Below are 27,341 nucleotides of genomic sequence, written 5' to 3' on the forward strand. Positions count from 1 at the left end.
TATCAGGCAATGAAAGCTGAAGTTCTGATCTTTTGTCTCATGCATCTTTTGATCTCAAACCCAAATGTCTTCAGTGTATAATAAAAACAAAACTGTGTGTGTGCTCTTTAAAGGGAAGTTGTTTACCATATATGGGGATTTGGGGGCGTTTTTTTATGTAAATGAGTGTGTGTCTGTGTGAGAGCAGAGTAGTTCAGTCCATGAGAAATCCCGAGTTCCTTATGTGTACTGATGGTTTTCAGAAGCTGCTCTACGCGCACTCTGATCAGTGAGAATCCTGGATTTTATAGTTTTATTGTAGAATGTTAGAGTTTTTTAATGATTATTTACTCAGTTTTTTCTCATCTATGTTTGAAGCTTGTGAGATTTTCCTGTGTGGATGATGTTCATGTATTGTGGGTGTAGGAGAGATACTGGAATGCGGTTGCTGTGGGTTTCTTGGGTGCTTCTCTATAAGGTAATATATAAAGAGTTTTTACAGAAGGTGTGATGGAGAGTTGGAGGATAACATCTGGATGTGTATTGAAGCGTCAGTAAAAAACACTTCTCCATTTTCAGGTTTTGTTCATACTTGCATCTTTTCCAAGAAGAAAAAAAGGGGGAAATAAACAGTTTATATTTTTCTTTCTTTTTCATTTTTTTTTATTTTTTAAGGAGTCTGCAAGATAGCTGTGTATAAATATTACCTATCGACATCTATGTACAGATGTTTTAAATCCTTCATTAAAAGTTTTAGGACATTGTGTGTAAAGTTAAATGTCTTCTCTAAAAGGTTCCCAAAACGTTTGTAACACTAAGTTATGTCATTCGCAAGAACTTTTTTCATGAACGAGTGTTTCCTGAGACACTTCATAACTAGAGAAGTACGTAAACTCTTTCGTAAGTGATATGGAGTGATATGGAGCGATATGGAGCGATACGGAGCGATATGGCGTTATATGGAGTGATACGGAGTGATATGGAGCGATATGGAGCAATACGGAGTGATATGGAGCGATACGGAGCGATACGGAGTGATATGGAGCAATACGGAGTGATATGGAGTGATATGGAGTGATATGGAGCGATACGGAGCGATATGGAGTGATGTGGAGCAATACGGAGCGATATGGAGTGATGTGGAGCGATACGGAGTGATATGGAGCAATACAGAGTGATATGGAGCGATACGGAGCGATACGGAGCGATATGGCGCGATATGGCGCAATATGGAGCGATACGGAGCGATACGGAGCGATATGGAGCGGGAGCGATATGGAGCGATATGGTGTGATATGGAGCGATATGGAGCGATACGGAGCGATACGGTGTGATATGGAGCGATATGGAGTGATACGGAGCGATATGGTGCGATATGGAGCGATACGGAGCGATACGGAGCGATACGGAGCGATACGGTGTGATATGGAGCGATATGGAGCGATATGGTGCGATATGGAGCGATACGGAGCGATACGGTGTGATATGGAGCGATATGGAGCGATACGGAGCGATATGGAGCGAAATGGTGTGATATGGAGCGATATGGTGTGATATGGAGCGATATGGTGTGATATGGAGCAATACGGTGCGATATGGAGCGATACGGAGCGATACGGAGCGATATGGTGTGATACGGAGCGATATGGAGCGATATGGAGCGATACGGAGCGATACGGTGTGATATGGAGCGATATGGAGCGATATGGTGTGATATGGAGCGATACGGAGCGATATGGTGTGATATGGAGCGATATGGTGTGATATGGAGCGATACGGAGCGATATGGTGTGATATGGAGCGATATGGAGCGATATGGTGTGATATGGAGCGATATGGTGTGATATGGAGCGATACGGAGCGATATGGTGTGATACGGAGCGATATGGTGTGATATGGAGCGATATGGTGTGATATGGAGCGATATGGAGCGATACGGAGCGATACGGAGCGATATGGTGTGATATGGAGCGATATGGAGCGATATGGTGTGATATGGAGCGATACGGAGCGATACGGAGCGATACGGTGTGATATGGAGCGATATGGAGAGATATGGTGTGATATGGAGCGATATGGAGAGATATGGTGTGATATGGAGCGATATGAAGCGATATGGTGTGATATGGAGCGATATGGAGCGATATGGTGTGATATGGAGCGATATGGTGTGATATGGAGCGATATGGAGAGATACGGAGCGATACGGTGTGATACGGAGCGATACGGTGTGATACGGAGCGATATGGAGAGATACGGAGCGATATGGAGAGATACGGAGCGATACGGAGCGATATGGTGTGATATGGAGCGATATGGAGCGATATGGTGTGATACGGAGCGATATGGAGCGATATGGTGTGATACGGAGCGATATGGAGCGATATGGAGAGATATGGTGTGATATGGAGCGATATGGAGAGATATGGTGTGATATGGAGCGATATGGAGCGATATGGTGTGATATGGAGCGATATGGTGTGATATGGAGCGATATGGTGTGATATGGAGCGATATGGAGCGATATGGTGTGATATGGAGCGATACGGAGCGATACGGAGCGATACGGTGTGATATTGTGCGATATGGAGAGATATGGTGTGATATGGAGCGATATGGAGAGATATGGTGTGATATGGAGCGATATGGAGCGATATGGTGTGATATGGAGCGATATGGTGTGATATGGAGCGATATGGAGAGATATGGAGCGATATGGTGTGATATGGAGCGATATGGAGAGATATGGAGCGATATGGAGCGATATGGTGTGATATGGAGCGATATGGAGAGATATGGAGCGATATGGAGCGATATGGTGTGATATGGTGTGATATGGAGCGATATGGAGAGATATGGAGCGATATGGAGCGATATGGAGCGATACGGAGTGATATGGAGCGATACGGAGCGATATGGTGTGATATGGAGCGATACGGAGCGATATGGTGTGATATGGAGCGATATGGAGCGATATGGTGTGATATGGAGCGATATGGTGTGATATGGAGCGATATGGAGCGATATGGTGTGATATGGAGCGATATGGTGTGATATGGAGCGATATGGAGAGATATGGTGTGATATGGAGCGATATGGAGAGATACGGAGCGATACGGAGCGATATGGAGCGATATGGTGTGATATGGAGCGATATGGTGTGATATGGAGCGATATGGAGAGATATGGTGTGATATGGAGCGATATGGAGTGATATGGAGAGATACGGAGCGATACGGAGCGATATGGTGTGATATGGAGCGATATGGAGCGATATGGTGTGATACGGAGCGATATGGAGCGATATGGTGTGATACGGAGCGATATGGAGCGATATGGAGAGATATGGTGTGATATGGAGCGATATGGAGAGATATGGTGTGATATGGAGAGATATGGAGCGATATGGTGTGATATGGAGCGATATGGAGCGATATGGTGTGATATGGAGCGATATGGAGCGATATGGTGTGATATGGAGCGATATGGTGTGATATGGAGCGATATGGAGCGATATGGTGTGATATGGAGCGATATGGTGTGATATGGAGCGATATGGTGTGATATGGAGCGATATGGAGCGATATGGTGTGATATGGAGCGATATGGTGTGATATGGAGCGATATGGAGCGATATGGTGTGATATGGAGCGATACGGAGCGATACGGAGCGATACGGTGTGATATGGAGCGATATGGAGAGATATGGTGTGATATGGAGCGATATGGAGAGATATGGTGTGATATGGAGCGATATGGAGCGATATGGTGTGATATGGAGCGATATGGAGAGATATGGAGCGATATGGAGAGATATGGAGCGATATGGTGTGATATGGAGCGATATGGAGAGATATGGAGCGATATGGAGCGATATGGTGTGATATGGAGCGATATGGAGAGATATGGAGCGATATGGAGCGATATGGTGTGATATGGTGTGATATGGAGCGATATGGAGAGATATGGAGCGATATGGAGCGATATGGAGCGATACGGAGTGATATGGAGCGATACGGAGCGATATGGTGTGATATGGAGCGATATGGAGCGATATGGTGTGATATGGAGCGATATGGTGTGATATGGAGCGATATGGAGAGATATGGTGTGATATGGAGCGATATGGAGCGATACGGAGCGATACGGAGCGATATGGTGTGATATGGAGCGATATGGAGCGATATGGTGTGATATGGAGCGATATGGAGAGATATGGTGTGATATGGAGCGATATGGAGTGATATGGAGAGATACGGAGCGATACGGAGCGATACGGAGCGATACGGTGTGATATGGAGCGATACGGAGCGATACGGAGCGATATGGAGCGATATGGAGCGATACGGAGCGATATGGAGCGATACGGAGCGATACGGAGAGATATGGTGTGATATGGAGCGATATGGTGTGATACGGAGCGGTACGGAGCGATACGGTGTGATATGGAGTGATATGGAGCGATATGGCGCGATATGGAGCGATACGGAGCGATATGGTGTGATATGGAGCGATATGGTGTGATATGGTGTGATATGGAGCGATATGGAGAGATACGGAGCGATACGGAGCGATACGGTGTGATATGGAGCGATATGGAGCGATATGGTGTGATATGGAGCGATATGGAGAGATATGGTGTGATATGGAGCGATATGGAGCGATATGGTGTGATATGGAGCGATACGGAGCGATACGGAGCGATATGGAGCGATACGGAGCGATATGGTGTGATACGGAGCGATATGGTGTGATATGGAGCGATACGGAGCGATACGGAGCGATATGGAGCGATACGGAGCGATACGGAGCGATATGGAGCGATACGGAGCGATACGGTGTGATATGGAGCGATATGGTGTGATATGGAGCGATACGGAGCGATATGGAGCGATACGGAGCGATACGGTGTGATATGGAGCGATATGGAGCGATATGGAGCGATACGGAGAGATATGGTGTGATACGGAGCGGTACGGAGCGATACGGTGTGATATGGAGTGATACGGAGAGATATGGTGTGATATGGAGCGATACGGAGCGGTACGGCGCGATATGGAGCGATATGGAGCGATACGGAGCGGTACGGAGCGATTACGGAGCGATACGGAGCGAGTGTGATCTATTGCCCTGAGGTTAATGTGATGGGGTAAATGCCTCGTGGAGCAGTGGGCAGTTCTGCCGCCTCACGGTGCTCGGGTTCGGGCCTGTGTGCTGTTACGTATCATTTTTATCAATCATGTTAGCTGTACAAAACAAATAAAACAAACACACACACACACTCACACACACACCACACACACACACACACACACACTCACACTCACACACACACACACTCACACTCACACACACACACACACACACACACACCACACACACACCACACGCATAACTCCACAGAGACGTTCAAAAGGTATGAGTAAAGGAATGTTGCCCCACACACACACACACACTCACACCACACTCACACACACTCACACTCTCACACACTCACACACACCACACACACACCCACACACACACCACACGCACACACTACATGCATAACTCCACAAAGACGTTAAAAATGTATGAGTAAAGGAATGTTGCCACACACACACACACACACACCACACACACACACACACACACACCACACACACTCACACACACTCACACACACCACACACACACTACACACACCACACGCATAACTCCACAAAGATGTTAAAAATGTATGAATAAAGGAATGTTGCCCCTCCCTTCCACACACACACACACCACACACACACACACACACACACATACACACACAACATATGAACCTTAAATTCAGCTGCTGCTCCTAACACTTCAGTAGATTTGCCTGTGTGAATATTTATAATTAATAAGAGAAAATAACATTCATCATTACATTTTGTAGTGTTTCAACCTGGAAGTGAATTTAATGGAGTTAATGCTAAAAGTTAATGTTATAATGGATTTAGGGTTATAGGTCAATGAATCTACACAACAACACACACACACACACACACAAACACAATATATATTTTATATATATTTATAACACTGTCAAAAAAAATCCTAGTCTTATTAGTAGCAGGGCTGCAGAGGTTGAACGCTGTATGAGCTATATGAGTGAGTTAGTGAGGAAACTGATGTTTAATTAACGCAGGACTGTGACACGGAGTCACTGAACATTCAGCTTGCTTCATTCCCGCTAGATACACAAGCAGCAAAACACTTCAGAACACCACGTTCCAGGAAAATAATCAACACAGCGTGCAGCTTGTCATGTTACTGAGAAGTTACAGCTTTCCCTCTGACACTGGAGACTCCTTCCATAAAGGTCTCATCAACATCGCCGTACACGTCCCTGTTAATGCGCTGTTACTATAGAAACCATCACCATGACATCAGAACGAGCGCATTCAAGTACTTCTGACCAATCAGAATTCAGCAGTGCTGCTGTATAACAGACACTAACACTCACACGAAGAACATTCTCTTTCTTCCGTCAGGATGAAAGATTTCAGCTCTGGAGCCAGAAGCCATGAGCGTGTCACTCCATCCCCTTCTCCTCCCCTGCACACGCGCTGGACATTAAATGCTTCATCTTCATTTAATGTAATTAATATTAGTTCATATAAATATTAAATCCCCAGTATGTCTCATTTTCACCCCACTGATAATCACTTTTTCTTTAGGTTTTTTTTTTTTCTCTGGATTTTCCATTCAAGATTTTTTATTCGCATTTTCAAATTTCAGTAAAAGAGTCGGGAAAAAACATAAACAGTGATTTCTCTCCCTCTCCCTCTCTCTCTCTCTCTCTCTCTCTCTCTAGCTCCCTTCCTCTCCCTCTCCCTCTCTCTCTCTCTCTCTCTCTCTCTAGCTCCCTTCCTCTCCCTCTCCCTCTCCCTCTCTCTCTCTCTCTCTCTCTCTCTAGCTCCCTTCCTCTCCCTCTCCCTCTCTCTCTCTCTCTCTCTCTCTAGCTCCCTTCCTCTCCCTCTCCCTCTCCCTCTCTCTCTCTCTCTCTCTCTAGCTCCCTTCCTCTCCCTCTCCCTCTCTCCCTCTCTCTCTCTCTCTCTCTAGCTCCCTTCCTCTCCCTCTCCCTCTCTCTCTCTCTCTCTCTCTCTCAATTCAATTCAATTCAATGTGTGCTTTATTGGCATGACAAAATATTTTGTATTGCCAAAGCAACATACAGAGCGAGAGAAGAAGAAACTGAACAAGACATAAAGTGAAAACACAGTAATGCAACATCATATACATTAATGATAACACAGGAACACAGGAAGTATTGAAGTAAGGAATTGAAGTGGGGATTAGGGTGGATGGGGGTTATGGTGGTAGGCGGGGTTAGGGTGGGTGAGTGGGTGGTGGTAGGTGGGATTAGGGTGGGTGTTTATGGTGGTAGGCGGGGTTAGGGTGGGTGAGTGGGTGGTGGTAGGTGGGATTAGGGTGGGTGTTTATGGTGGTAGGCGGGGTTAGGGTGGGTGAGTGGGTGGTGGTAGGTGGGATTAGGGTGGGTGTTTATGGTGGTAGGCGGGGTTAGGGTGGGTGAGTGGGTGGTGGTAGGTGGGATTAGGGTGGGTGTTTATGGTGGTAGGAGGGGTTAGGGTGGGTGAGTGGGTGGTGGTAGGTGGGATTAGGGTGGGTGTTTATGGTGGTAGGCGGGGTTAGGGTGGGTGTTTATGGTGGTAGGCGGGGTTAGGGTGGGTGTTTATGGTGGTAGGTGGGATTAGGGTGGGTGTTTGTGGTGGTAGGCGGGGTTAGGGTGGGTGTTTATGGTGGTAGGTGGGATTAGGGTGGGTGTTTATGGTGGTAGGCGGGGTTAGGGTGGGTGTTTATGGTGGTAGGTGGGATTAGGGTGGGTGTTTATGGTGGTAGGCGGGGTTAGGGTGGGTGTTTATGGTGGTAGGTGGGATTAGGGTGGGTGTTTATGGTGGTAGGCGGGGTTAGGGTGGGTGTTTATGGTGGTAGGCGGGGTTAGGGTGGGTGTTTATGGTGGTAGGTGGGATTAGGGTGGGTGTTTATGGTGGTAGGCGGGGTTAGGGTGGGTGTTTATGGTGGTAGGTGGGATTAGGGTGGGTGTTTATGGTGGTAGGCGGGGTTAGGGTGGGTGTTTATGGTGGTAGGTGGGATTAGGGTGGGTGTTTATGGTGGTAGGCGGGGTTAGGGTGGGTGTTTATGGTGGTAGGCGGGGTTAGGGTGGGTGTTTATGGTGGTAGGCGGGGTTAGGGTGGGTGTTTATGGTGGTAGGTGGGATTAGGGTGGGTGTTTATGGTGGTAGGCGGGGTTAGGGTGGGTGAGCGGGTGGTGGGGATGGAGGGGGTTATTGATATGGAGCTCTTAGCTCTTAGCTCTCTCTCTCTCTCTCTCTCTCTCTGTCCCTCTAGCTCCCTTCCTCTCCCTCTCTCTCCCTCTCTCTATCTCTCTCTCTAGCTCCCTTCCTCTCCCTCTCCCTCTCTCTGCCCCTGTCTCTCTCTCTTTCTGTATCACTCTCTCTGTCTCTCTATCTCCCTCTCTCTCCCTCTTTCTATCTCTCTCTCTAGCTCCCTTCCTCTCCCTCTCCCTCTCTCTATGTCTCTCTCTCTCTCTCTCTTTATTTCGGATGTGTCTCTGTCTCTTTTCCGTTTTCCCCAAACAGCTGAAATATCTCATTTATTAAAGAACATGTTTTTATCTGTTTATTGTTGCAGTCCATCTTGTGAAACTTTACACCTAATGAAGAACCTACAGCAGCGGTGACGATGCATCAGCGCAAATAAAATACAGGTAAAAATGTTTCACCTGGAAATTAAAAAGATAATCAAAGAAACAAAATCTAATATACATGGAGGAAAGTGACACTTTTTAGCAAAATGTAACTTTATCTATAAATCAATTTCATAAATATATAAAGAAAAGATTTGATTTATTAATTGCATCTTATATCTTTGACGTAGATTCTTTACTCTTTCCTGGCCAAGCCTTAGTTCTCTCCAGGTCCTTCTTTCCTCTGCTTTCTTTCTGCTTTTCTATTCAGTTCCTTTTCTAATTCTTTTTTATTCTTATTTGCCCTTTTCTTTTCTTTTCTTTTCTGTTACTCAGGCAAGTCCTGACAGATCACACCAGTCATCCCTCTACACACATGTGATGAAAGACTGGATCAGAGGCTGGTCTTGAGTATCCTGGCTGGCAGGTGCAGGCGCTCCAGGTGACTCAGCCTGAAGGATTGTGGGTAACTGAGTTCAGCTGAGTGGCGGCTCTCCCTCTGCGCCGCTGCTGCCCCCTGCTGGCCCCCGGCGGTGTAGCGGCCAGGTACGTTTACATTAAATGGGGGCTCACTGAAATGTAGAGGCGGGATTCAGTGTTTCCTCAGTCTCTCTCTCTCTCTCTCACACACACACACACACACACACGGAGAAAGAGAGAGCGAGGAAGAAGAAAAAACCAACAGGAAAGCGGTTTATTATTTTGTATCATCCAGGGAAAAACTGAAAACAAAATGCGCATTTCTGGCGGAAACACTACAGAGCAAAGCGCCGGGGTGAGTTTTAACTCTTTAACTGCCAAAAGCTGCTGTTTAAAGTCTTCTGTGTCCAGAGAATGCAGAGCAGCCCAGAGACTTTCAGAAGGTGTGTGTGTGTGTGTAGTAGTAGTAGTAGTAGTAGTAGGTGGTTGTAGTTTTGAGAGAAGCGGAAGGTGTGTGTGTGTGTGTGTGTGTAGTAGTAGTAGTAGTAGTAGTAGGTGGTTGTAGTTTTGAGAGAAGCGAAAGGTGTGTGTGTGTGTGTGTGTGTGTAGTAGTAGTAGTAGTAGTAGTAGGTGTTTGTAGTTTTGAGAGAAGCGGAAGGTGTGTGTGTGTGTGTGTGTGTAGTAGTAGTAGGTGTTTGTAGTTTTGAGAGAAGCGGAAGGTGTGTGTGTGTAGTAGTAGTAGTAGTAGTAGTAGGTGGTTGTAGTTTTGAGAGAAGCGGAAGGTGTGTGTGTGTGTGTGTGTAGTAGGTGTTTGTAGATTTCTCAACATATTGAAGGTTTGAGTTTCACACGTGAACTCTGGTTTTATGATTATGATTATTGTTATGATTATTATGATTGTTATGATTATGATATTATTATGATTATGATGATTATGATTATTCTTATTGTTATTCTGATGATTATACAATAAGAGGTGAAGAGAGTGTTCTTCATGGAGGTGGAGCCGTGTTCCAGACAGAGGATTTAGTCTGTAGTTGGGAAAAGTTTCAGGGAAATGATCCTGAAACCTGAGATGGGAGTGACTCACAGTGTGTTGCCATGGAAACTGCTGAAGGTGTATTTCCGCTGACGTAAAGCCGGGGTTCGGGGTGAGCGGTTACAGGAAAGGGTGTGTTCAGGATTCAGTGCACTGATGATGAACGTTACTCACAGCTTTACTTCCTTTTAAACTCATTAGATATTCTAGCATTTATTCATTCATTTATGAATGACACTGAACAGTTTCCCAAGCAGCGCTGTTCATCTTCCATCAGCACACACACCTCACACTGTTACCAGGGTTCCGCTCGCATACACACCTTTCACACACACAGTGTAAACGTGATGTAAGAACTGATCATGAGGAGCTCCATGAAACAGCATCATGATCAGTGACCATGTTTACATGCACATCAGTATTCCCGGGACAGATCAGTATTCCCGGGACAGATCGGTATTCCCGGGACAGATCGGTATTCCCGGGACAGATCGGTATTCCCATATTTATCGGAATTTGGCGATATTCTAATTAGTATTGAGTCATGCGTGTAAACGCCGCAATCTGATTGGCTGATTCAAATTAAGACAATATTCCTGGGTATTCCAGGGACAGACCAGTATTCCCGTCACATGCCTGGTATTCCCGGGACAGGTCGGTATTCCCGGGACAGACTCCAGGTCCACTGTGACCCTGACTTCTTACTGAAGATGGATGAATACAAATCTCTTCAAATATTCATAGCACGCAGATGTCAGGATTTTTTGTAATTTATTTTATTTTGATCAGGTCTCCATTCCTGACGGCTTTTTTACATTCATCAGGAAATCGCTTCAGTCACACACACACACACACACACACACACACACACTCACACACGATTGTCCTTTTTTTCATTTCAGTTCGTGATAATGCTTATTTTTATTTAAGACATGTGATGTATACAGTTGAGTGAGTACTTCATTATAGAATTATATCAGTTCTATCAGTAAAATAAGAATATTTATCAGCTTATTTATCTTCATTAAATTTCATTGATGATTGTTTTTTTTTAAAAAGTCTGTTTTTTAATTTCAGATCATAAAACAATTATATCTATTTTTGTTGGTTTGTTGGTTTAAGAGGATTAGCTTCAAAAAGAAGTATGAAACTGAAAACTTAAATCACTTTGAGTTTCTCAGTTCAGAGTTAAACTTCAAGCTGAGGGTTTATTAAATCCTCTTCTGCTCGTCATGTCACTCCTTCATCGTGTGATTAAACACATGTGGTTTAAATGGCAGCTTCATCGTTTGTGCTGAGCTCTGTGAGCTGCAGTCCAGCAGAACCCACTGCCTTCTCTTTCCTCCACTCTTCTTCTCCTCCTGCACGAACATGCTGCAGGTTTCCGTCAGTAAATAAAGCACACGTTTCCGTCAGTAAATAAAGCACACGTTTCTGTCAGTAAATAAAGCACACGTTTCTGTCAGTAAATAAAGCACACGTTTCCGTGTGTAAATAAAGCACACGTTTCCGTCAGTAAATAAAGCACACGTTTCCGTCAGTAAATAAAGCACACGTTTCCGTGTGTAAATAAAGCACACGCTTACGTCAGTAAATAAAGCACACGTTTCCGTGTGTAAATAAAGCACACGCTTACGTCAGTAAATAAAGCACACGTTTCCGTCAGTAAATAAAGCACACGTTTCCGTGTGTAAATAAAGCACACGCTTACGTCAGTAAATAAAGCACACGTTTCCGTCAGTAAATAAAGCACACGTTTCCGTGTGTAAATAAAGCACACGCTTACGTCAGTAAATAAAGCACACGTTTCCGTCAGTAAATAAAGCACACGTTTCCGTCAGTAAATAAAGCACACGTTTCCGTCAGTAAATAAAGCACACGTTTCCGTCAGTAAATAAAGCACACGTTTCCGTCAGTAAATAAAGCACACGTTTCCGTGTGTAAATAAAGCACACGCTTACGTCAGTAAATAAAGCACACGTTTCCGTCAGTAAATAAAGCACACGTTTCCGTGTGTAAATAAAGCACACGTTTCCGTCAGTAAATAAAGCACACGTTTCCGTCAGTAAATAAAGCACGCTTTAACCCACTGTGCGGAAAGCGGAAAGCTAGCAGGAGACTGTAGGTTGGAGTGTTTGCCTTCTGTATTTCTGTTTAGCTTCACACACAGCGTGGAAGTGATTACTGTGTCATCATTATTTTTTTTTTTTAAATCCTCAGAATATGCTAAAAACATTTTCCAGTCGTATTTACTGTGATGAGGAAAGAAGAGTAAAGAAATGACAGTGAGAGAATTTAAGCTTTAGAAGAAGAAGAGCTTTTGGTTTCATGAATAAAAATGTTAAAAAAAGAACACTGAAGGAATGTTTAGAGTATCTGCTGCTAGTGAGTCTGAGAGATTTGTTTTATAATCCTCGCTCCTCTGAGTCTCCTAGATCACTCATCATCTCTTCTTCTCCCAGCAGAGCCAGGAAATTCCAGCCAACCCCACGTGAGTATCCGCTGACATCACCATCAGCTCATAACGCCTTCTGACGCAATGCTGCAGTGATGGCTGACTCGTAAACGAATCACTCTTTTCAACCGATTCTTTTTAATGAATCAAACTCTGTGCAGCTCTTAAGCAGTGTTAAAGTGTTAATGGCTTCATCCTGTACCATCTTACACTGATTTTATTCTCACAGAATAAATCACACATCATATAGGAATTATTTCCTTATACGATTTAGAAACGTTGCGACAAGCCATTCAGCGACAAAGTTAAAGAAGAATTCGCTAAACTGAATCACTCAGGAAACAGCTTTGTACAAGTTCTCTATGTTCAATCACATTTAAGAAATAAACAGCTCCTCTGTCACCGTTCTGTCTAAATTTCAACGTTGTTTGTTTGTTTGTTTGTTTGTTTAGGGATGAAACAGATTTATGGCTGCAATGTAACACTTTTTATGAGCTCTTTATGCCGCTGAGTCTGCTGGTGTCTGTAAGTGACTCCTTCATTTGTTTGTTTGTTTTTTTGTTGTTGTTGTTTTTTTTTAAATTAAATATGATTTTGTGTTTTGCTCGAACTCTCCATGTGCTGACATCATGAGATCTGTCTAACCTGCTTTCACAGCACTGTTGAGTTCTGGATTCTGATTGGTTTTGATTCATTCTTTAACAGCAGTTTTCTTAAAGTAAGGAGAGAATGTGTTTATTTAACATGGAAGGAGTCTCCAGTGTCAGCGCTTTGTAACAGTCAGAGATAAAGCTGTAACTTTAGGTTTTCCCACATCTTCAGGACAGAGGAGTTTACGCTTCTTTGCGGTTTCTTACTAACGTGCGGAACAAGCTGTGATTATTTTTGTCTTATTAACTTGAAGAGAGAGAATAAAGACACACTGGTAAAGAGAGGGAACGACTGTTTATAGCTGCTATAACATAAGCGACAACAGGAACTCACTCGTTTCATTAACATTAAATGTAACTATAAACGGATAAAAAGTACCATGTGGTGTTGTTTAATTAATGACAGTAGTATTTGTTTGCAAATTAGAGAAAATGAATGAAGCTAATTATATTGAAATAGGTTTGTTCATGTTGAACTAATCAATAAATATTTAATTTAATGAATAAGACTTATTTCCCGTGTGTGTGTGTGTGTGTGTGTGTGTGTGTGTGTGTGTGTGTGTGTGTGTGTGTGTGTGTGTGATTTTGCTGCAGGTGTTTATTATACTCCTGCTGTCGTTTGTAGAGCGCAGGAAGAAGATTTGGGACTGTGAGAGGAGATTCTCGTGTCTGAGCGGCCGATTCGGCTTCGTGGTGTGAGTTTGTAGTTTATTGTGTTATTTTTGTAAATAGATTTGAATTCTTCTTGTTAACATAACTCAAACTTTCTGATTGAATAATGATGTAAAACATAGCGTATTTGATGATGAATATAGCCTGGTTCCAGGTACCAGCTTCATGTTTTGTGCTTTTGCTCACTATAACATGCTCTTTCAGCTGTATAATTGTATTTATGGTAGATCTTGTCATACATGGACAATATGAATTTGAAATATAAGCGCAAAATGTTGCTTTTTAAAATTTTTTTATTTTCAACATCTCATAATTTAGAAGGTTTGATTTCTTTCAGACGTACACCTAGATGCCAGTGCTAGTGTTGCAGATAGGAGTGTTCGAAAGATCTGATGTGCTTTATTCTGGAGATATACAGGCCTGAAGTAATTTTTTTAAAACAATTTTCAGCAGGCTATAAATTGGTAAATATGCAACTGTGGACCTTCTATTTTATAAGTTAAAGACATTTTATACTAGACAACAATCCCTGAGAATTTCATGCATGAATAGTTTAAAAGGAAAGACTTACTGTATAGAAGTTTGTAAATGTTTCTGTAAAACTCGTTTTTACAGTAAAATTATGGCCACGCCCCCTTTTTAAAGCCTCTTTATCTCAGACACTAATGCAGACACAAGCCTGAAATTTCACACTGTTCACTATTTATTTTTGATTGTGACTTTAAAGCATAAAGCACATCTGTCAGTCAGATCAGAACATTTTTTTTTAAGTCTGCTGATTTGAGATGGATTTACTCGTATCCTGTTAGACCCCTGGACTTCACAGGCAAGATGCAGAACCGATGGTCTTACGGTTTCGCCTTCGGTGCCGTGACCCCCTTCGTGATCAATCTGATGTTCAACAGCATCATAAGAGCTAATGTGCCACCCTATCTACAAGGTACACTACACTACCTACAGTATAACACTCTTAAACACAGTTTTTTTAAGGCTTTGTTCACAATAATGCTTTTAATAAAATTACTTGGACACTTAATAAAATCAATAATCAATACTAATACTAATATTAATAGTAATTAAATTATTAAAGCAAGCGCACGTTGCTTGTAGATTGTTTCTTGTGACTGTGTGCTGCTATTGTCGCTTGTGTGTATTCCGCTTCTAAAGCTAACTAATTAAAGAGAAATTAAATAACACACTAATCAGAGTGAAAGCGGTTGTGTGACTTGCTTGTTACTCGGCTTTGTACATACAGAGAAACGAACGATCAGCTGTCGCTTTGTCACTCGTTAGTGTGACGGTAGAATTGGCAGATCTGATTTTGCAGATATGTTTGGCTGCTTTCTTTCACACCTGAATCATGTATAATGTGTTATTTTTACTGAACTGTACAGTGTTGTTTTGTCTCACAGTTGGACTGTGTGTGTGTGTGTGTGTGTGTGTGTGTGTTTCAGTTTTGGTGGCTCTGTTAACTGCGTTGGTTCTAAGCATTGTCTGCATGCCGTTATTCGCCTGTCTTTCAACACCACACCGGTTGCTTGGAGGAGTCCTGGGGCTGCTGTATTCACTCTCCTGGTACTTTTTCACCCCTTTGGCATTGCGCTGTGTGACACTCTTGACAGGTTCATGTGGAAATGAGCAGACAGCAGGCAGGCTTGGGACAACTGAACACGGCCTGTTTTATTTTCCTGAGTTCTTTTCCTTCACTTTTCAGCAATTTTATCTCACTAGACATACACACACACACACACACACACACACACATATATATATATATATATATATATATATATATATATATATATATATATACTTCTGGGCAAAAAAATGAGCCAGGTTCAAAATGTCAAATATATTCAGCTTTAATGGTCTTAAGAACAAATCCTCAGTCAGAAAATGAGCAGGACTGAGACAGATGCACTCCTGAGAGCTCCTGTTTCTCCAGCTGCTGGTTTCCTTTTGCTGCAGTGAACTGTTTGTGTGGGAAAAAGCTAAAAACAGGGAAATTCACTCTGTAGTCTTCTTATAACTAAGCTTTTAAAAAAAAACAAACATCCCAGAAGATATTTTTGGAAAATTTGATACACCCAGACAGGTGGGTTTGAATTTTACTTCAAACATTTTAATCGTTATGATGATTTTACCTTTGCGTACAAGAAGACCATTCTCAGGCTCTTTCTCAGGCCCGGTCTGAGAAAGAGTAAATAATGAAAGAGTAAAATAATCCACCTCGTTCACGTTCATCGTCTCGCGCTCACCGTCTCACTCGCCGCTGATGGCGTGTTATGGACGTGAGAGCTTTGTGGAGCTGGAGCTAGTAACCAGACTTGTTTAACCCTCTAGCTTCATACAGTACATACAGGATTATTCATGTCGTGTGTGCGTGTGTGTGTGTGTGTGTGTGATGCCAGGTTCGTTGCACTGATGTGGAAGTTGATCTGGTGCAGAGCAATAGCACCAAATGATAATTTCGTGGGTTATTTATTGTGGTCAGTTTGGGTAAGTGAACCGCCGTCCACAGGATATTTTTTCAGATAATCTGATCTCATGCTTATCACATTTAATCAAATCTGTTCCCACCTCAAATGTCTTCTTGTGTGCAGTTATTTAATGTCCCACAGTTACTGTGCTTGGGGTTCCTGGTGTGCCGCTTTGGCTCCATCATAGTGAAGGGTGTGCAGAACCGCCTGAGGAATTACAGCAAGCAGGTCACGCACACACACACACACACACACACACACACACTCCAACACTCCAAAAACTAGATCAAATTTGAGAAGAGAAGGCCGCCAGTTTCTGAACCTCAGTCAGACACATAGATCTGAAAACTGCATTTTTGTTTTTAACCGCTCTCCATCTACACTGGCGTTTTCAAACATTTTCCAAAAATTGCTCGTCCACACACACCCCTACACCACGCATGCGTAAAAACATAAGAAGCTTTGGTCTGCGTCATTTCCGTCAGGCGTTTATTTACTTTCCTTCTCTCTGAATTGATGCCAAGGTTGTATAAAGTGTATCAAACCGGATAGCAGGCACAACATCTGCAGTACAGCATCGTCCACCATTTTGGTTGTTTTGAGTTGAATGGGTCACATGACTAAAAATACGTCATTGTTTTTGAATATCTCAGTTTTCTCAGTCCACACTACAAAAACTACTTTTCAAATTTATCCATTTTGGAGAGCGTTTTCGAAAAGCTCCATTTTCGCTGGACAGAAACGCCATCTCGGTGTGGACGGAAGCCAAAACGTAGAGAAAATGACACAAATTCAACAAATTCAGCCTTTCAGTGGGATTATTCCCGGTTCATGCAGGAACCTGGAGCAAGGTCGAGGTTGTGTTCGACTGTGGTGCGTTTGTCCCATCTGCTGGACACATGGACCAACATGGACCAGGCTTAATGGTACTGAGATGGTGGTCCTCTTGTTGGGTGAAGGTTCTTCCCCCAGTCATTTTTCCTGCATTTCACTGTCTCCACCTTCTCCATTTTCAACACACTGTCAACACGCACTAGGCTGGTGTGCTCATGTGAGCGTGTAAGGAGATTTTTTTTTTTTAAAATGTGTGTGCATGTGAATCTTTTTTTTTTTAAATAAAAAATACACTGTCCCAGAAGTCTCCATACATAGGATAAATGAACACTTTTTAGCAAGATGTCTTCCAAAACATCTCATACTTACTTTATGTTATATTTTCAGGTAGCTTTTAAGAACGCTTTTGACAAAAGAACTGACTAACTGGCTGTATGTGGCTGAATGACAATAAACTCCACTTGACTTGACTTGACTTGACGGCTGGATCAGGAAGCTGTCGCAAGGTTGCGATGGATGTGCAGTTACACGCATAACAGCTGATGTGTTAACACAAGTTCATCAGCACTCTGTGTTTACACTAATGGCATGCAGAGTCATGTAGAGAACGTTTTGTAAATAAAGTTCCATTTTGCTAAAATGTCTTGGTTTCTATGTGTGGAGACTTTTGGGACACGCTGTACTCTAGTGTATGTTTGTGTGTTTAGCCTTTATTGCTGACTTGTCTGAGTTAATCTTACATCACATGCTCATCTCTGTATGGAAAAAAAAAGACGAGTTCAGTAAAGTAAAAAAACAAACGGCACGCTCGCTATCGTCTCCGTGTCTGCGTTTACGTTCTTCTGTTTCAAGAGAAAACACTCAGTACAGGACGGTATATGCGTGGGCGGGGCCTGTGGAAGAAAGGCATTTTTAACGTTATGGTTTAGTAACAGTCGAGTGGTGCTATTTAGAGATTCCTGAAAATAAAAGCACTAATGAGGTCAAGGATTTCCATCTCGATGAGGAACAGCACTCGGAATGCAGCGGTGTGTCCGTCCTCTCAGACAGCAGGGATAAACACATACACACATTATAGTGCAGTATAGAGCCCTGTGTGTGCCACACACACCTCGGCTTCTCTCCAGCACATGCTCACACAGCGTAAAGACAGACGAGCACCACTGAATGAATAACAGACAGACGGCTCATTCTTAACTCTTATTAATAAAAAGTATTTTTCCTCACTGTTTTTTTTTTATGCTAATCCTGATGCTGACCATAAACATAGAATAAACACGTACACGTACACACCACATGGCAGGTGCTGTTACACTGCTGTTCAGGAAATAACAATTAGAAATACCTGTGATAGTTTTGTGAGAGAGTGTGTGTGTGTGAGTGAGTGTGAGTGTGTGTGTCTTTCTGAATGTTTGTATGGGATTCTGCAGGAGGAAGTGGAGAAGCACGAGTACAAATACGTACAACGTTTACTGAGATGGCCTGCTGAAGCGTACGTACACACACTGAGTCATACACATATTAGGAAACACATACAGAAACACACAAAGAAACACACACACACACACAGTAACACATATTTTACACTCCAGGTCCGTGCAGAAGAGCTGGTTCCAGAGGGAAGTGTACGAATGGGATCCGTATTTTAAATTCCCAAACAGAATCATCGCCACCGTCGTGCTGTCCTTTTTCGGAGTGTACATGGTACGTGTGTGTGTGTGTGTGTGTGTGTGTGTGTGCTTGTGTGTGGTGGTTCAGTCCTTATGCTGTATTTAGGCCATGTGATGTGTTATTGTGAGATGGAGAAACTGTACGCTTGTTGACTCTCACCAGCTTATTCTTCAAACTGTTGGCAGTTTTTTTCTTACAGCAGCGTGCATCCAATTAAAACAAGCGCGAGAGTCTAAACCAGGAAGTATAGCCAGGAAAAACAGGAAAACATGGAAACTAAGAAAAATGGCTCGAAACCTAATGACGTAAAGCACAATAAGACTTTACACTGGGACTAAGAAACAGCAGGGTTAAATAGACAAAATAATTCCAAACTAATACAAAACACACAAATGATGCAAAAGTGTGGAGGAGGGACCAGGAAGTGAAAACAGACATGTCATAATAAGAGCGTGGGCTATGCGTCATGCTCTGAGGTGATTTATGATGTATTATTTCAACAGCTCAATTCAGTAGTGCATTAAAAGCGTGATGAAATCACCTCCATCCCGTGCACACGCTATGATTTCATGACCTTGATGTAATATCTTGTGGCTTCATTAACTTCCTGTCTGAGTACGAGTTAAAAAAACAGAAAATTAGAAGATAAGCTGGATCAAGTGCTATTTTATAAGCTGCTAAATAATGATTGTGGAAGATATTGTTAAATTAATCACATTTGCACTAACTCCGGCTTTTATTTTTATTTTTAAAATGTCTTTTCCATTCACGTTATATTACATAGACTGCAAAGGAAAAAAAGCCATTCATTCTTCTTTCTTCTTTCTTTGGTCGGCATTTTCTCTCCCTGATTTTTTGGTTTAAAGGTGAGTACTTGTGTTTAAAGGTGGTGGTCTAGACGCCCGTCTCATACTGTACGCTTCTATTTACTGGAAGAATCTGTTCGCTGAGTCTGAATCAGAGCTAAATCGTTCTTTTTTTAGTTTGTTTGCTGTTTGGTTTGTTTTTTCATCATTTTTAAAACTAGTAGTCCAGTATAAATGAAAGAGGATAACTAGCACTAGCACCAGGACAATGCTGATGTTTTTGCTGGTACTTTGCTGCAGGAGATGTGAGTGTGTGTGTTTCTGTGTTTCCTCTGTAGATAGTAACATCAGAGCAGATCATTTCTTGGTGGTTGACCTCAAACATGTATGCAATTTGGAAGAAGTATTTAAAACATATATTGGATCAAACATCCTTTTTCACACACCTGAACTATGTCACATGTAAGCTCACTCTTTCTCTCTTTAACTGGTTGATTGATTTATTGATTATTTGATTATTTGATTTGATTTAATTAGTTAATTATTGGATTGTAATGATATGACACGTTTAATTTTTAGTTTATCATATTGCAGATCTGTTATTTGATTGTGCTGAATAGTGTTGAATAATGCAAAATGATGATTTGCTTTTAGACACCTGGTATATCTCAGCAGCTTGTGCCACGCTGACGTCTGTCATTCACATTAGCCAGGTGTTGGTGTATTACAGGTATGCCAGAGCATGAAATGTGTTTCATTTTGAGTGAATATTTTTTTATTATAAATCATATCATAGACCCAAATTAGCTTCCAAAACCCACACACTCTTGCTGGAAAAAATGTAAGATTAGCTATAAATTTGGCTCAAATATCTGCTGATGTTATCTAGCTAATGCGTAAAATTGTAGTGGATATGGGATCGCTTTATAGGTTACTGAGCTATTAAACAATCACTGAGAATATGATGATGATAAAATGACAAGTTGACAAACTTTAGGTGAGAGGAAAAAGAGAGGCTGGTGATGGAACAACTGTTTATAGCTGCTATAACTTATAAAAGTGAGAACAAGAACTCGTTTCGTCAAACTTCAGAGTGGTAACAGGAACCACGCTACATCACACCACACCGGCACAATTTTCATGGCCATTGTACATCATTTGTAAATCTTACAATAAGGCCTTTATCTACATTCCATTTCATTTTTTTGAGACTTTATTTCTTCCTTCTTTCATTCATTCATTCTTTTATGAATTCATTCCATTGACAGGAAGCACATGGAATCATTGCGAGCTGGAGAAAAAAAATACTTGCCAAAGACGTACAAACTGGACCCTGTGTATGGAGTGGTGAGTGTGTGATTCCTTCCTCATGTGTCACGTGAAGAAATGTGTAACAATGATCAGGTGATGCAATCAGGGTGCAGCTGTTTCGACTCTGAATGTAGGCCGGTACGTCTGCTCTGAGAGCTCCGATTTATTTACACACAATTACACACAGTTTATTTACAGACAATTGCACACAATATATTTACACACTGGGAGCTCCAATTTATTTACACACAAGTATTGTAACTACTGTATGTTGTAGAGTAAGCGCTAAAGCACAACTCCCATGCAGGACATTTTCACACTTGGCCTGATTAATTGAGCCCGCATCCAGGACCGATTCTGGGATCGTTTGGGGGCGGAGCTCCAAATCATGTTTGCTCTTGGATTTTTGTTTTATACGTCAGTAAGACGTTCCATCTCCTCTGCTGACCGTAACAACACCTTCCCCACCATCACAGGAAGTAACGTGACAAGTTGCACCAGTCAGGTTACTCAGCACAAACTGCACTGGACTGCTCACACCTCAGTGGTGCAAAACAGAACCGTTCTCCTTGTCGAGATTAAATCCAGACAGTGCTACAGACATCTGTGCCCGGGACTCAAGGGAGCAAACTTCTCTGTGGTCTTTGGGTGGAGTCGGGTATACTCTCTTCACCCTTTTAATCTGAGCGACAGTAGCCAATCACGGGAGTCTACATGTATGCGGAAGAGGGTAGATAGCGCTTTCCTCTGAGTGTGTTACTGTGCGATCTGTCACAGCATGAGCAGCAGTTTGAAAAGATGCAGTTAGCTGGCTTCACCCTCCCTGGTAGGTAGCTGTCGTATGATAGGGGAGAGCTAGCAGGTGACCAAATTGTGGAGAAAATATACTCGGAAAATAGCCCAGAATCCAGAAAAAATGAGCATAAGTGTTTAAAAAAAAAAAAAACACCTAAATCACCTTTTAGTTTTTGTTATTTACTTGGTAAATGTAATTGCTAACATTAAATCATAATCACAATCCCTCCTCCAGGTGGGGCTTTTGAAGTATCCTGGCTATCAGATCGCTTTCTCCGTGTGGGGTGAGTGTGTTTATGTTAATATTAATAGTTTAAATTAATTTTTTTCTAATGTTCTTATGTTTTCTAAAAACAACAACAACAAGAACAATTGTGCTACAGTTCACAGTAGGACTGTCAGTAAATAAACATCAAATTTGCAGGTTATCTGATCATGCACATAGCGATGTTCGTGGTTGGCCTGGTGTTTGTATACCTGGTCGTATCACCGATCCGGGAACACGGATTTCTCCACTGGCTGAAGTGGGTGGGCATGAGTCTGTAAGTTCTGATCCATCAGTCCAATCCGTTTCTTTCTCCAGCGACGGGGAGTAGTACCCTTCTTCTGCTGGCCCTGGAGTGCTTGGAAGCCTCCATCATTTTAGCTCATTTGTTTAAATATTTATATACAGCAGTGTTCAGTACTAAAAGTATATTAAGTAGAAATGATAACAGTTAACAGGTTTAGAGGTTTAGAAGCTGCAGTCTGATCCCAGCTTTGTGTTTTATAAAAATCAGGCCGAATTTCTTCATCTTATTGGCTGTGATGGGGCTGCAGCGCATGCTGAGCCATCTATTTTTCCTGCAAGACAAAACCTCACCTACGGATGAAGACAAGCCGTTAGCACTCAACAACAGGTAACACGAATGTTAATTAGCATGGATGGGTCCAGAATAACAACAATGAATTAAAGTAAGTCCTATTTTATGTTCATTAGGGAAACCAAGCTGAGCAGGTAAAGTCCACTTTTAGTTCAAATTTTAAACAAGATCACTCGGGATAACTTATTGGCATGAATGCTCACGTACACAAGAAGGTGTCCAGGTGAATCTCACTGGTTCTGGTTGTCCTGAGAGGTGAAACAGAACTATTCTGTAGTGGTTCATATCTTTTTTTCTCAGCATTCAGAAACACTCTTTCACAAGTTTATGGATGTGTGTTTTTCACCCTCTGTCTATTTCTTTATCTAATTTCTATCTCTCTGTCCTCCTCAGGAAGGCCTTCCACAACTTTAACTACTACCTCTTCTTCTGTAACGTGATCTTGGGCGTGATGAGCTGCTTTTTGCGGTTAATTAAAAGTGCCGCTGTGGGTCTGATGTTGCTATCGCGCATCGAGCGGACCATAATGCCAGAGGGCTTCGAGAAGCAGGACACGAGTAAGACTGTAGTCTTTCCTTTTAAACTCATCCGTTAGTCTCATTTCCGGTTGTGTTCACTGTTATATCCCATTGCCACAGCACATCTCTTTAGACTTTACAGCAGTTCAATATTGACATTTCTCTATTATTTTTAGTTTGTTTTTTTTAATACAAGGAGTTTAATACTAGCAGTACACAGCAGCAGCCAACACTGCAGGCTAGGTGAGTCAAAACTGTCTACAGTGAGGGAAAATAACAGCTCTTAACCTGCATGTTGTTCTTGATGAACAGCTGCCATTGATGACTGACAACAAGTTATCCTGATGCAGTGAAGTGCTGTACAGAAGTGCTTTTCCAAAGTGAAACAAAACCCACTGCAACCCAGCTTGATTCAAGCTTACTAATGTAACTAGATAATGCATGTCATTAAAAATCGTCCAGCTAACATTATAAAGAATGTTTTCTATAACATAACCAGAGCAAATAGGATGTCCTGTGACATCCTTAATTGATTAATACTAAGTAAGTTACTTTATAATCCCTAATTCCTGCCCTAGATGCCCATCTGATTTGGGATTATGATGAGTCTTGTGTCACTCTATATAATTCTGAAAAGTCAAGGTAACAGTAATTGGACTAATTGACCATTGATTACTCTCTCTCGGTTGAAGGCATGCCTCAGAATCTCGTCTCGTGATCATCTCTTGACATCCCCAAACAATCCTGAGTCCTTCTTTTCTGGAGCAGCAGCCAACCTCCCCAGTGATTTTCTCCCAAAGAACATTTATCTAATTTGTCCCCATGATTAACAGCTGGATCAGGCAGGGAAAGACCACCACCTCAATGCTACTGTAACAGAAATTTCGAGATCCATGTGCAGGAGGTGCATTGTGAAATCCAAGACACAACCCCATATCAAAATCATCAAATGGGCAACGATCAAATGCAGAAGGTACAAATATCCAAAACAAAAGGGCAAAATCTAAAGAGTTGGCAAGAGTCAGTGCAAGGGTCAGGACACAGGAATATCAATGGCAGTATACAAGGCTCTGATGTCAAGGTTGGCAAGACTTCGCAATAATACATTGTTTGGGCAGAACAGATATACTCTTAGATGCACTGCGGAACTGGAATCCACCAAGACCTCACCACTGTGCATAAAGACATGGAGGACGGGGGGGGAAGGGCAGAGTGAAGGAGAAGGGGAAAAAATAGGGAATGGTGTTGGTTTTAGTGCTCCTTATTTTCAGGGACACTGGACCCACTTGGACATTTCTTCTGGGACAGAAGTGATGAATGGTCACCTTTTGATCAGGGGTCCAGATTGGGATTACTGTCACAACATGGATAGCAAGCAGACTGCCAAGTTTATTACCCATAAAGCACCAGGTTTTAACACTAAAAGTGCCTAGAAGCAGCGAGATTGAGAAGATTACCAGACCATTTGTTCATTCTTCTATTCATTCTGTTACTCATTCTCAGGTTACTGTATGTGGGTGGGAATGATAATGGCAGATCATTATCACACTAATCCAGTTCTGGTGTGTTTCTGCCACCTGCTGCTCAAACACACTTCAGAGAGTGTCCAAGACGGCGAATATTCGCGCTTAAACTCAGGTAACAAGCGAGATCAACATATTTAGCTAGACAACATGAACCCAAACTCTAGTGTTTCCAGTCATGTCTTCTTATCTGGTTAGCGATACACGCATTTTTATTTCTATTCTGTTCTCCAGAGCCTATATCAAAGGACCGAGTTCGCACTCGCTGGCTTCTCGTGTACACCCTACTGAGGAACCCTAAACTCATCCTGCTGAGGAAGAAACGCAAGCAAAAAAACGACAAAGAGGGTGAACTCGCCTTTGCCTGGGCCATCTCAAATAAAGCATAAAAAAAAGAACACGGGTCTGATTTTTTAGCTTTAATTTTTTACAGGCAAAAACTGTATGCTGCCAAAAGTATTAAACAAAATTACAAGATCTACCATCAAACTATTATGTTCATATAACATGAGATATTTGAGTTATTAACATGTTAGTACCAAGTAGAAGTTTTAGGTATATTTTTTAAGAATGATTTTTTATTTATTTATTTTTTTTTTTATTTCAGTTTTTGTGTGTTAGCATTTTTTTTTATTCTCAGACTAAGGTTTCTGGGTATTGAGATCAATCAAAACATTCACACGATGCAACAAACAAATCATTTTGGTTCAAATGACAGATCTTTAACTCGTTTTTGTCTGAAATATGGAGTCAAATTTTCTTCATGGTGTTACTGTACCCCACAAAAACTGGCTGCAGCTATGCTCTCCAGTGATGAATATATTGTTCTTTCTGCTCAATAAATTTATTTTTTTATGTGTTTTCATGCATGATAAAACTTTATAGATGCGACTTTCTGGAGCTAGCTATCATGACACTCCTGTGTTAACTTAAGCAAGCTAGCACCAGAAAGATAAATATATTCAAAATTTTTAATGTTTTTATTCATGAATTTATTACTGTACAAATAAAAGTTTCTGTATCTATCCATCACAAAGCCTGTGTGGTAACTTTAACGAGCTAGCAATAACCTTCTTTGGTAACTTTTAACGAGCTAGCAGTAGCCTGCTGTGGTAACTTTAGCGAGATAGCAATATCCTGTGGTATCTTTAGCGAGCTAACCATAGCCTTCTGAGGTAACTTTAGCGAGCTAGCAATAGCCTTCTGTGGTAACTTTAGGGAACTAGCAATAGCCTGTGGTATCTTTAGCGAGCTAGCAATAGCCTTCTGAGGTAACTCTAGCGAGCTAGCAATAGTCTGTGGTATCTTTAGCGAGCTACCAGTAGCCTTCTGCGGTAACTTTAGCGAGCTAGGAATAGCCTGTGGTATCTTTAGCGAGCTAGCTATAGCCTTCTGTCGTAACTTTAGCGAGCTAGCAGTAGCCTTCTGCGGTAACTTTAGCGAGCTAGCAGTAGCCTTCTGTCGTAACTTTAGCGAGCTAGCAGTAGCCTGTATCTTTAGCGAGCTAGCAATAGCCTTCTGTGGCGATATTAGCGAGCTAGCTATAGCTTTCTGTGGTATATTTTTATTAAGTATATACGTAATATACGTAATAAAACCTTAAATCTAGTCTTTTTGAATGTTGTTAGAGTTCAAAAGATTATTTCACTGTGAAGACACACTCAAGAGAAAGAAACATTTTACAGAAAAGTTTGTTGAAAAATAATTTGTTTAATCAAGAAAACGTCATGTGTACCGTTGCAGAAGAAAATATGTACACCATGTTCAGTATATAATCTAACGTAAATCCAAGAAATAATCTACATTTTGTGAAATTCATCTGTAATATGCTTCTGAACTGAGATTTTTAGCTCTGAATATGGAAAAAAAAATAATGATTTTGAATGTGTGTTAGAAAATAGAAATAGAAAATGTGTTTAAATGTTTATTTTAATTTGGTAAAGTTTATGTTTCGACTTTAATTAGTGTGTGTGCTTTACAAGGTTCACAAAGGAAACTTGGGTGTGTTATAATGACGCATAGACTCATCTGTACTGTATATAAGGACATGACGTGTGGTGAAGTGGGCGGAGCTTAAAGCTTTCTTCAAACGTACAAATGGACAAAAACAGTGAAATAAACATTTTTCTGTTGAGTTTTTATATTTTTAATATTAATATAGTTTAGGAGAAGATGCATTATAGATGCAAATTATCCAAAAACCTGAAATCCTTGACGTGACCTGACTCTTTCGTGTAGTGTGTACTACTGCAGGAATAGTGTGTACTTAACATGTAATACACACTACATAGTGTTTAATAATGCAGTGTGAAATGTACAGAACACAACAAAACCCCTTCCTTCATTTTATCTTCCTTAATTTAGAGGCACAGTGTTTAATGATTTACAGGCACAAGCTCTTATCAGCACACACACACACGCTTAACACAAAGGCCGCATTCCGGTAGTTTCTAACACACACTTCCTTTCAACTTTTAAGTGTGTTTGAATCACACTCGGCATATTAGAGATTGTTTTATTACTTTATTAGACTAAAATTCATTACACTGATGATGAGACTTGAAAAAATTACCCAGAATGCACTGC

General features: G+C 41.7%; 1 protein-coding gene across 4 annotated transcripts; it reads left to right on the top strand.

Annotated features, from left to right (window-relative positions):
* Positions 1-9,271: 9,271 nt before the first annotated feature.
* On the top strand, positions 9,272-25,791 carry LOC113525057 (stimulated by retinoic acid gene 6 protein-like). 4 transcript variants are annotated; one of them, XM_034301163.2, is made up of 20 exons: positions 9,272-9,493; positions 12,640-12,668; positions 13,085-13,157; positions 13,877-13,977; positions 14,764-14,894; positions 15,409-15,529; positions 16,366-16,453; positions 16,558-16,662; positions 18,699-18,760; positions 18,861-18,972; positions 20,084-20,207; positions 20,400-20,475; positions 21,014-21,092; positions 22,087-22,135; positions 22,276-22,393; positions 22,631-22,750; positions 22,831-22,848; positions 23,108-23,271; positions 24,736-24,870; positions 24,990-25,791. In XM_034301163.2, the coding sequence occupies exons 1-20, from the start codon at positions 9,452-9,454 to the stop codon at positions 25,142-25,144; spliced, it is 1,902 nt and encodes a 633-aa protein (XP_034157054.2). In that variant the 5' UTR covers positions 9,272-9,451; the 3' UTR covers positions 25,145-25,791. The 4 variants fall into 4 exon arrangements, with proteins under 4 accessions (XP_034157054.2, XP_034157055.2, XP_026767282.3 ...); XM_034301164.2 differs by having other exon boundaries at positions 12,643-12,668; XM_026911481.3 differs by lacking the exon at positions 22,831-22,848 and having other exon boundaries at positions 9,273-9,493.
* The last annotated feature ends 1,550 nt before the right edge of the window (positions 25,792-27,341 follow it).

Source organism: Pangasianodon hypophthalmus, chromosome 28 (genome assembly GCF_027358585.1).
Source record: "Pangasianodon hypophthalmus isolate fPanHyp1 chromosome 28, fPanHyp1.pri, whole genome shotgun sequence".
In the NCBI taxonomy this organism is placed as follows: Eukaryota; Metazoa; Chordata; class Actinopteri; order Siluriformes; family Pangasiidae; genus Pangasianodon; species Pangasianodon hypophthalmus.